Consider the following 12,613-nt stretch of genomic DNA (forward strand, 5'->3'; position numbering starts at 1 on the left):
TTACTTATTGCATCAGCTGCTCAGCAGAGTGTAATGTTGCCCCAGGATTTTTATTAACTTTATAGTTTTTTTTAATTAAACAGTGTTTTTATAGTTAGGGCTTTTACGTTTCGTCTGCTTCTCTGACTTCATATATTATAATCATCCAAATATTCAGTAAACTACAGGTGGTGGGATTAGACAAACCTAACCGAACAGAAACAGCAGAAGGATCATTACCATTTAAATAACATTTCTGCCCCGTGTCTGCGTGGCGTTCGCTCTCATCACAAACAACACACACTTTATAAAATACTGAACAGGGGTGTGTATTTACGTGTGTGTGGGAGCAGAGACCGAAGATATGACTTCATAAGGCAGAATCAGAAAAGCGCAGCAATTCATTCAACCTTTATACAGGTTAGTCTCATTGAGTCACGAGGACTCATTTACAAGAGAGACCTGTTTAAAACAAAGAACACAGATGAGGTAAAGACAACAATAAACAATCATAAAGGCATATAAAATGAAAAGTCAATAAAAGTAGTGACAACATCAAGGATTTTATTTCAACATAGTCAGCTCTTCGGTGGTGGGGGTACCGCAGGGGTCCATTCTCGGTCCTTTTCTCTTTTCTTTATACCTGCTGCCAATAGGTGCTATTTTTTGTAAACACGGCATACTTTTTCATTTCTACGTCGATGACTGTCAAATTTACTTCCCTCTGAAGCACACTGGTGCACATTCTATCCAACCTCTTCTCGACTGCCTGGCACTAACAACCATATACCGGTACTCTTATTATAAAAATGATAACCGAACATTGAATGCTCATTTAAAAAGCAAAAAATTAGGCCCAGTTCATGAGGACATCTTTTGAATTGTGTGTACTCTGATTCATGTCAAAGCAGAGAATGGTTTCAAATGGGTGCCAGAGAAAAGATTTTGTGTCTGACTATGTATAATTGAGGTCCAGGTATTTTTTTTAAGGTATACATTTTAGCAAATACTTTTGCTTGCTTGCTGTGAGGGAAATGACATATGCAATAAATGCAGACCATGTGGCAAATAAAAAATGGCGGTCAGCAGCTGATTAGCTTCGCTTAAGGGCTCAAAATATTTAGAAGTAAATGATAAAAATCCTCTGACAGCTTTAGTTTCCTGTCAAGAGTCTGGGACGTTACAACACCGAGTCAAGATCTGGTTTGCCACCTTAACTCCCATAAAACCACACCATGTCTTATTTATTTAATGCTTAGTCATTTTTAAATAATTGAAAAATGTTTAAAGAGGCACGCTAATGCCAGAAACATCTTATTAGCTACTTGTAAAATTCAAAGCTCTGAACCCAACTGCATCTTATATTAAAGATCCTTTTGTTGCACATTTTCCTGACATAGGACTTGGCTCCTAGACTGCAGGTTTACTTGTGGTTCCTACGGTTTCTAAAATGGGAGGCAGAGCTTTCAATTATCAGGCTCCTCTCTTGTGGAACCAACTTTCAGTTTCTGTTCATGAGGCTGACATCTTGTCTACTTGTAGGAGTGGGCTTAACTCGTTCCCTTATGGTAAAGTATAGTTACTGTTGGCTTGAGTTTCAGGTTATTGCTATTAACTGGAGTTTTCTTTTGATATTTTTGTGTTCGTCTGTGTCTCCTTCCTGTCCTGTCAACACCCAGCCGGTCGAAGCAGATGGCCGCCCATCCTGAGCTTGGTTCTGATCGAGGTTTCTTCCTGTTAAAAGGGAGTCATTCCTCTCCACTGTCACCAACATGCTGCTGGGGATGAGAGACTACATCAAAAGTGAAGACTCAACACAATCTGCTGGCGTCCTTAGATAAATAACATTTACTATCTGGCATTTTATTTTGTGCTGCATGTGATTATATTGTATTCAAATGGGAATTAATTGACTGTAATTGGATTTGAATCTAGATCTGAACTGGATTTATTACAATGTTTTTATCTTTTGTATAGTGCGCTGAGATTACTTTTGTTTTATAAATAAAGTGAATTAAACGAAATGGAAAACTTTAATTAATTTATTAGCTGTCAGGAACACAAAACAAATAAAGAATGACTTGATTCAAATCATAATTCTGTTTTCTTGTTTCACTCTATCAGCACATCGTGTTCATTACCAGCTGACGTCTTTAACACAGATGAGTTCCACCTTGGAGGAAGAGAACAAGATTAATTTCCTCTTCCTGTCAAACAGGAAACTGTTCAATAGATGAATCGTCTGAACAAGTCTATGACTTCCTCTCGGTCAATAAACATGAACACACACACAAGAAAAAAAAATCATTCACTCACACAAACGCGCACACGCAGGGGTTGGCAGACATCAGTCAGCCGCTATAGTTATGAGTTTTCATCTCTTTCATTTTTATTTTCAGTTTCATCATTTTCTCGCCTCTTGCACGGCTCCAATTCTCTCTCCTCTTTCTTTTCCAGCCTTATTGTTTTTCATCATCTCTCCGTTGCTCTCTCGCTCTGTTTTTCATTCAAGCTCATTGCTTTTATTTCTGTCTCTTTCTCTTTCATATCAACCTTTTTTGCGCCCGTGCCGTCTCTCTCCCCCAGGCTAGCTGTGTTTATATTTCAGTCGTTTATTTCTACAAATGTCAGACAGTGTTTCTGCCCTCCGTCTATTGATCCACAGGGACCGAAAGAGATGAGGGGAGAGAGACTGGGAGAAAGGGGGAGAAGGCTGGTGACTAGGAATGAAGCAGGGAGATGTATAGCGGGAGGAGTGGCAGATATGAGTGAGAAGAGATGAAAAGCAGGTCAGGAACGAGAGAAAAAGAGGATAAGAAGTGATAAAGGGTGGAGAAAGCCTTCAGTATTTTAATCATGACTTCTTTCAGATGACTGAGCAGCCACAGACTGACTCAGGCACTCTGTTCTTTTCTTTTCTAATTCTTCTCCTCTCCCCCACATTGTACAAATATTTCTCCACCAGAGAGATGGATTCATAATAAGATGTGACAAGCAATAAAACGTGTGTGCACAACGGCATAAAGTCAGGTTATCTTTGTTTTTCTTGCCAGAATTTTCCACCATGCACTTGTGTTTTGCCATGTTTTTGACACCCCACCTGCACATTTGGTCCGAGTGATGAGCGGTGGTCCTGCATTGCCCGTCCCACCCTCTCCCGGTCTTGTCAGCAACACTCTGATCTCGTACTCGGTGTCAGGATCCAGGTGCCACAACTTGTAGTTGGGAGAATTCACAGCGTGAGTCTCTATCCAGCTCCCTGACGTCATCCGGTATTCAACCTGAAGGAAAAAATCCAAAAAGGTAATTTTAACGCACATATTTTTGAGTGTTTAGTTCTAATCAGAAATTATACTTAACAGAGGTAAAGTATAGTTTTACAATAGAATCCTTTTTTTTCAAGGTTGGAGACTGATACTAACAATACAATTGTACACACTAAACCTTCACAGCTAAAACAGTCAAGTATTTATCAAAATCTCACCTAGGCCTGTCACAATAAATTTTGCTGGGCGATTAATTGTCAGAAATTATTGCGATAAACTATAATATTGTTTGAAAACATGATTTTGGATCGTTAAAATGGATTTTAAAGAGGAAATAGAAGGAGGGGGTGAGCAAAGAGCACTGGAGTTGAGCTTTTTGTCATTCAGTGCCTTCAGTAGAAAGAGTGAGACACAAAGAAACTATAAAGCCAATAAATGAAAATGAGGTAGATAATTTTCATTTATCAAGCGATTAACTGATTTATTGTTTATCGCGACAGGCCTAATCTCACCTCAAAGATATATAATCTCATTTGTTTGTTCTAAAAATGTACACTCATCCAACCAGAATGCTAACTTCCTTCTTCTATGGCTTAATATTTTGCATAAACACACCAGAGTGGTGTTGAACATCTCAACTTATGTACAAAAACAAAAAAGCACATTCTTGAACTGGTCTCTTTGAGATGACACTTGGACCCCTTGCTTTCATTTAAAACAGAAAATGGTACTCTGCTTTTTTTAATAATTAAAATAAAGGCCACATTTAGAATACTGTAAAATAGTTATCGACAAGTGAATGCTTAGAAATGTTTATTATCTTTCACATGCTCGATTATCTTACCTCTTTAAGTATAATCGGCCCATCTCCAAATATAGAGTTAGCGTTGAGCTGTATCAGCAGGTATGTGGGTCCAACACCTAGCAGCTGGGGTGGGGCAATTGGGTGTGGGGGCTCTGAGGAGAAAAATACAAATTAAGAATTTAAAAAGGCATCACAGGATAGAAAACATTTTGAAATTTAATCACACACAACATAAGAAAGCCAAAAACCAATTGTGTGCTTGTAACAGCAGAGAACAGACATAACCCCTCCCTATGATAGACACCTTTGCAAACAACATCAATTGTTAGGGTCAGCGCTCAAATGGTTTAGGTCCTTCCTCTTTGACAGAACATTTTGAGTCAACATCAAGGATTTTATTTCAACATTGGCAGCTCTTCGGTGGGGTACCACAGGTGTCCATTCTCGATACTCTTCTCTTTACTTTATACCGGCTACCACTAGGTGCTATTTTTCGTAACCATGGAATACCTTTTCATTTCTACGTCAATGACTGTCAAATTTACTTCCCTCTGAAGACACTGGTGCACGTTCTATCCAACCGCTTCTTGACTGCCTGGCTGACATCAGGGACTGGGTGGCTTTAAATTTCTTAAATTTTAATGAGAAGATGACAAAATCATGTTTTTTTCCACCTAATGGCACAATCAAGAACCACTGTATCAACCTTTCCTCTCTAGCGCTGTTAGAGAAACAGTCACTAACTAATCTGGGAGTGAAAATGGACCCTTCCATGAAACTAAACAGTCGTAAACACGATTGTTGAGTCCCGTTTTGTTTTTTCAGTTGAGGCGACTGTCCAAATTGAAGCCCATACTGTCCAAAAGTAATCTTGAGACAGTAATACAGGTACATACTTTCATAACATCCAGGCTTGATTACTGCAATGCACTTCTTTATGGAATCAGTTAGACCTCTATCGCACGATTACAACTGGTTCAAAATGCTGCACCCAGATTCTTAACTGGCAGAGGAAAAAGACAGCACATTCCTGCAGTTTTGGCCTCCCTTCACTGGCTCCTGGTTCACTTTCAAATTGATTTTAAAATCCTTCTGTATGGTTTTAAACCTCTGTACAGTTCTGACCCCTCTTATCTCACTGATCTGCTGCAGCCATATGTCCCACAGCGCTCTGAGGTCAGCAGACCAGATGTTTTTATTGGTTCCAGACACTCGTTTTAAGCTCAGAGGTAATGGGGCTTTATCTGTTGCAGGTCCAAGACTGTGGAATGAGTTACCACTGCATGTCAGACAGGCTCCCTCTGTCAATGTTGTTAAGTCTCATTTAAAAACTCACTTTTATTCCCTGGCTTTTGACACTGTGTCAATTGATTTGAACTTGTCTGTATTATATAATGTTTGACATTTGGTTCTCATCTTTACCTATTTGGATCTATGCATTTTATCCTGTGTCCTTTGCTTGTTTTGTTGTACAGCACTTTGGTTGGCCTTGTTGCTGTTTAAAGTGCTTTATAAATAAAGTGGTACGGTATGGCATGGTATGGTAGGAGTATTCAATATCTAAATGGCCGAGAACAACTGGGTCATTCAAATATCCCTGTTAAAATGCATACTGTGCATCTTAAAATCTTTAAAACAAGAACCATTAATGTATTTTTTTTATGAAAAAACTATGTTGAAACTGTTGGCCATAGCAGTGACCCATATACTTTGAGTCTATGCCAGATTTAGAATTGATATATTTATCCAACTTTCACATATTTTTAACAGATGGTGTTTTTATTATTTGAACATAATGTTTGTTGTATATTATAAATGTATTGCAGAATGCATGGAAAGATGTCAATGCTGCTGCAATACCTTCAGCTTGCCTAAACACCAGCAGCACTTGCCAGTTCTCTTCAAGTGAACCCTTTGATAGATTTCAAATCAAGCAGCGTTGCTACATTCCAACTTGACATGCCTGCTTATCCCTACAACCACCGCAGCATCCACCTGCAGGCTCTGATTCGAGGGACTGATATTTACCCTTCACTCCCCAATATCTCTGCACAAATGCATTCTGCAAGGAGTGGGAAAAAGGTCAGAGCCACGGTCCATGTTCAGCTTATGAGGCAGTTTTTGGAGTGTGTGCACTTATTCAGACCTGGAACCTAAATGTTAAATGGCTGTAACAGTGTTGTCTAAAGACAGCTGTTCTGGTTTTTGCTAAATGTCGTTGATTTGAAAATATTTAAACAAGAGGCAGGTATGGTGGAATGAAGAAGTTTCATGAATATAATGTACAACTTAACCATGATGGGTTTTTGAAAATTCAAGGCCAGTAAGATCAAAGCAAACTGTGACATATTTGTGACTGACAAGCCAGAAGCATTCACACAACCTGAAAATACAATTCATTAAATATTCATCTACTTGACACATGCACGCACACACACATCAATGCACATATTAATCATTCTCCACGTAAGTGTGGACTGTGAGTTCTCTCATATACAGTAAATCAAACGGATTTATCTCTGACACACTTTTCTAGCATCACCATCTTTACGAACATGGAAAAAAAAATCCCTTTTAATACGCTTTTTTTTGTTTTGCTAATGTCAGTTATAAATCAAAGCGAGCACCGTATAATCTAAATTAAATATGTGTCTGTGAGTTACTATGTGTGCCACTTCAGTAATAATTATTTTTGCATTGTTGACACCTCCTTTTGTCTTTGTAAGGGTGTGTGTTAGCAGTTTTTGTGTGCTGAATGTGGCTGACGGGAGGTTCATGCTGGGAAGAGTCTTTTTAGCAACAGATGAAATAGCTAAGTTTGACAGCGTAAGCACATGCAAACACACGCACACAAATACACACATGCACAGGCGGATGAATCCAGATAATGAATGTTGAAGTGACTTCAGAAAAAACCAACAACGTCAACATGTCAGCTCGCAACACTATCAAATAAAATAAGTAAACAACTTCATGATTAAGAAATGGGGAAAAAAGAAGTGAAAACTCGGATGTTTTTTTTTTATACAAAAAGCATGCAGATCATCTGTTTTTAGCTTGCGCGTTAGCCTCAATATGCTGACAGGATAATGTGCGTTACTTTAAAATGCATAAAATATCTAAAAGATAAACAGCAGATATGAAAAATACACAATGATGAATCTATTTAGGTCGTTCAGTGACTCCAGAGAAATAATCTGAGTTTGAAAATGTTTAAATTTTTGTCTTTTGTTTTCTATCACTTGTCATTTGACCTAAAAAAAAAATCCCAACAAATCAACAGTGGAGTTATTAAATTATTGCATGGTGGGTTTACTGTCACCATCTATTTTATTATTGATCGCATGCGTGAAACTTGTGATAGTTTTTAAGATTTTTGAGGTCAGATGTAAATGACAATAACAAAACAAATCAACACTGGGAAAACATCAAATGAGCTCGTCACTTCTGACCCAGCCTATGCGTGATTAATTTATTTTTAATGTTATTTATAAAAGGGATGTTCTGATGGGTTGCCTTATCTCAAATTTATGAAGGAGTGAAAAAATATTACAAGAGAGCAACAAAAAAAGGAAGAGGCAGGAGGAAAGAGGGCAAACAGACTTGCTCCCATGAGACGTTCGTCTTTGTTGACCATCGTCAGCAACCTTGTCAATAAAGTTTAGCTTTGCCAAAATGCTGCTGACATCACCAGGAAACCTGCTGGAGGACAGCTGACCTCACAGAAAAGTGTGTGTATGATTGTAAAAGCATGCGTGTTTCAGCGGCGGTGGGTTTTCTGCAACGCCTCGAGCTCCACCTGTCACCACTGCTTCAGACGGAAACGAGCGAGTTTGTGTCTTTGTGCACGTGGCGGCTTAAAAAGGAGAAAAGGACATTTTAAACCGTTGCAGGTCGAAGACAAATTCGCGAGCTCAAGTCAACAGAGTGTCTGCGTGAGTTGGACACATGTGTGACATTAATACTCCAAGAGATTTTTAGGCCATCAGTTGTGTGTAATTCAAGCTGGCGTGGTGATGCGTGTGCGTGCATGTGTGTGTAAACTACAAGCTAGCATGATGATGCTGTCACAGTAGGAACCAGAGGGCACGGCTTGATTAGAGCTCGCCTCCGACCAAACATAAAGTGACACACGTACGCACACACACACTCAGACACAGCCGGACTCTCTTGTTCCTCTCGTGTTGTTTATCTACAATAAAACTTGTAATGACTTGGCATCATTCATTCAGCTAGTGCGGAAAGTTAAAACGTACAGCTACTGAAGCTCAGCACTGCTTTAATTAGGACTAAATCATATCTGTAGCAGTGGGGTTTACACTTAATACATATTTGACCATTTTTGTAACCTTGTGTTATTATCAAAGCAAAATATACCTAAACTAATTTAGTAAAGACAAAAACAAACAAATATTACTTTAGGGGGAAATTATTGTTTTGCATTCTAATGAAATGTCAAATTTTCTGACATTCAGAGATACAGTAGTCCCTCGCTATTTCGTGGTTTGACTTTTGCGGTTTTTCAAAGTAAGATTGTACATGACATATGATTGTCAACTTTAATGTTACTCAAGTGATTGGGACAATATGGGACTAAAAGTTAATGAAAAATACTTCGGACAGGCGCCACCGTTTTGTAGTTTTCTTTCACTAAGTCTATACTGTAAGGCCAGTCAAAAGAACTACACTACCCATAAACCAACAGTGCTTCCGGCCGCTGCTTTCTGCTGAAATGGAGGGATAGTTTTGCAACGCAAAGTCAGAAGTAACGATCGATCTATCAAGCTCACAGAACTGACAGGAAAGTGGCAAATTAGGGATGCACAATATTGGATTTCTGGCCAATATGAGATATGTTAAAACTTATTTGGTTGATAACTGATACCAATATTTTTAATATACTTTTATTTGTCAGAACATGTGTTATTTATTAGTATTAGTCACCTGCAATGCTGTCTCACTTGTGGAGGCTTGTTCCAGTTTCCTAGCTGCAGTGTGGGATCCTCTGCACTCCTGTGCATGAAGGACAACCTTTTTAAGTTCAAAGTTTTTATCTATCCATTGTGTCATAAGACTAGTCATGCTAACGGGGCTAACACGACGTCCAAATGTCTGAGGTAAAACTCACCCAAGTGCTATCGGCTATTAGCTTCTCAGTGACGTCGGAAATGACAACTTGTAACTCGGGTAAGGTTACGTCGGGAAAATTATCTCCGAATGGGGACGATGTAGCGAGGCTCAATTTAGTCCAAAAATCTTCGGAAGCAGATATCCTCAACGAAAAAAAATTCCACACCGCCGACATGTTGAATTTTCCTCTCCTCCGTGAGATCAGGTAGGCGTGCGTGACATCATCACGTTGTGCTGGTGCTGCAGGCATTCTTGTCACTGGGATGTCATACAAAAATAGCGCCTTTTATATTGGGTGAGTTATTTTGATGGAATGGCCAATGTCCGGTACTGATCTTTAACTCTAATATCGGCCGATACCATGCCGATAATATCGTGCAACCATAGGGCAAATAATCTTGAAGCTTCCTGAAGCTCAATTATCCACATGCACATCAACATGGACGGGGCGATGGGCTTTGTCACTGGAGGGTAGGTATGCCAAACTTGAATCAAGCCCAATCGGAACTGAGCGTCTGTTTTGCAGAGCTGGTGAGTAAAATTTTGCAGTACTGTGCAGTACATATACTGTTAAAATTACATAGATTTAAGAGTTTAGAACTTTGCAGGAGTGTAGGAAGGGTTTATAAAGCCTTAAAATATATATCATTGATCTTCTTTCGACTGTTCCCTTCATCAGGAGTCAGCACAGCGAACTAACTCATGAATACTTGGCAATTATTTTTATGCTGCCCTTCCTGACGCAACCACAGACCACCGAGCTACCACAACCCTCTGTGTGGAGCAGGGAGCTGCCATCTACTGCACCTGGGGGAGCAGATGATGGGGTTAAGGGCTTTGCTCAAGAGCCCAGAGTGGGGCAAATGAGGGTGGAGACGGGTATGGGTGCTTCACCAATCCCACCCACATTTGTTTATGTTGTCGGTACTGGGAGTTGAACCAGTGATCTTCTGATCACAGGCCCACTTTCTCTAACCTCTGCGCCACCACTCCTGCCTAAAGCCTTAAAATATATATAAATACAAAAATAAATATAGCGTTCCTACTCAGCGGTTTTCACCTACTGCGGTGGTGTGTGGAACGTAACCCCCGCCATAATAGAGGGACTACTGTACTGAAATGCATTAATAATGAAACAGGTCAACAGAATACATCAGTGTTGTGCAAAAACAAACAGGAAACCTGATATCACAATTCTTATGATCCTGTGCCACTGATCTGTCAACAAAAATCTGTTTCCACACTCTGATCCTGATAGCTTCAACGCACAGTACCAGCACATTTCACCTCTATATATTCTCAGTATCAACAGGGTAGGTCTGGGAGCACCTACACTGAGGTGCTCTCACCTCTCCCAGTGGGCCACTACTGCCAAATATTTATAGGGCACACAAAACCATTTCATCATAAATAAATGTAAAAAACATGCAAAGTAAAAATGATGCCGAAACAGCCCAACTATGCCCGGTTCATGACCATAACCGTCCTGCTGAAGCCTCAAATCTCCAGCTTCCCATGTAATAAAATAAACATATTTCCTTTTGCTTTGATATATCTGGTTCTCATCCCCCATCTGATATTTTTGATTTCTAATAAATAAACATGAGGCTGCTCCCCTTTCACATGAATACATGCAGCCCCCGTTCTTTTATTGTGATGTCTTCCTAACAACAAATTTTAGATCCCTATTCAAAATCCCCCAATATCCCTCAGACCTCTAAAACCCATCTTTGGTGGCTGTAATTCAAACCACAGAAAGCTGCTGTGCTCGAATAAAGTCTTATAGAACCTGGACTTCCTTGTTTTTATGATTGCAGTCATGGTTAGACCGATGGGTCCTGCTGTGGGGAATCCTCACCTCTTTACTCTCCACCTTTTCCAGATAAATAAACATGAGCCACTTATGTATTCTTAGCAAATCAGCAAGATCCTGCAGAAAAGTGGGGCTCTTTGAAAAATAAGACGCCGAGCGAATGCTTGAACCGACAGATTTTCTTGACCAAAGAAAAGAACAAACTGATTTATTTCCAGAGGGACTTTGAGACTCCGGCTACGGCAGATCTGGGGTCAAGTGACACAGACAGCTGAGGCCATACCATCGGACAGCGTGAGAGCTTCATTATCTGAGATGAATCGTTTATTATTCATATTCACGGTGCTCGCCTCAGCTTTGATTTATTTCTTCGGCTCATCTCTATGTAGAATAATAAACATGACGTTGCTGTGCTGTTCACATATTCAGACATATTCTACATTCTGATATGGATATTCTCTGGATAATGAGCTGACTGAGTACATTTAACTTTTCCCTACCATTTCCACTTTTCTCTTCCCCACTTCTCCCCCAACTCTTTCTGTCACTCTCATATCATTCCTTCCAAATCTCCTTCTCCTTCACCCCCTCTCACTGTGCCCTCCTCCTCTGTCTCCACCCCGGAGATGAATTGAATATGTAAGCTATTGAAAGTGAATGAATAAAGCATCCCATCTCAAACACACATTGGTGACACCTTATTAACCACATGTCAGATGCACATGACAGCTGGAGCCCACACACAGCTTCCATCTATGCACACTCGCGCACACACAAGCAACAATGGAGTTAAGTCACACAAGGATCCACACACACACATAGACTGAGCACACACAACACATAACTGGCAAACTCAGATCTGCATAAACTCACACACGAGCTCTCCTCATTAGTCTGTACTCTGTTAATAAATTAACCTTAAGCAGTCCAACAGAGATAAAGTGCGTCTGACCGGACATGAAATTTCACATTTCAAATCAAAAAATGCAAAACGGGTCGTGATTTGAAACGTATAAATGAAAAATAAATGTGGACAGTGACTGTTCAGGTAAACAACTGGGCAAGACCAGAACGTTGCAAAGAGACTAAAATTATGTTTCAAGTTTGAATATATTTTTACACAATATATATTCAAAAAATACGATTCAAACATCTTGAATGGCTCGGACAAGCAAAGAGCTTGTACAGTAGTCCCTCGATTATCATGGGGGTTACATCCACTACACTACCCAGAAGCACTGTTGGCTTCTGGGTAGTGCAGTTCTTTTTGACCGGTGTTACAGTATAGGCTTACTGAAAGAAAACTACAAAATGGCAATGCCTGTCTGAAGTATTTTTTTTTTCCATTAACTTTTTAATCCGTACCATTCCAATCACAAGGTTCAAGGTTGTTTATAGTCATTCACATCACTTGTGGTACATGAGGTGGAACGAAATTGTGTACTCAAGGTCCCAGTTACACCCAAAATTAGCAAAAATATAAAGTATAAAAAGAAACAGTATACAAGGATCCAGGATATACAGAAGTCCCTCGCTACTTCGCGGTTCGTTTTTCCTGGACTCGCTCTATCGCCGTTTCTCAAAATAAGATTGGACATGACACACAATTGGCTGATCGAT

The 12,613-nt window shown here is 39.7% G+C and overlaps 1 protein-coding gene across 1 annotated transcript in view; it reads right to left on the reverse strand.

Moving 5' to 3' along the window:
* Window positions 1-12,613, reverse strand: part of ptprk (protein tyrosine phosphatase receptor type K) — a 141,462-nt gene that overhangs the window by 47,990 nt on the left and 80,859 nt on the right. Inside the window, exons 9-10 of the mRNA XM_037685914.1 lie at window positions 4,090-4,202; window positions 3,080-3,260 (exon numbers count right to left, since the gene is read on the reverse strand). Coding sequence (XP_037541842.1) covers window positions 3,080-3,260; window positions 4,090-4,202 — 294 coding nt within the window. The remainder of the gene's footprint in view (window positions 1-3,079; window positions 3,261-4,089; window positions 4,203-12,613) is intronic.

Source organism: Nematolebias whitei, chromosome 12 (assembly GCF_014905685.2).
Source record: "Nematolebias whitei isolate Nwh7 chromosome 12, NemWhi1, whole genome shotgun sequence".
Classification (NCBI taxonomy): Eukaryota; Metazoa; Chordata; class Actinopteri; order Cyprinodontiformes; family Rivulidae; genus Nematolebias; species Nematolebias whitei.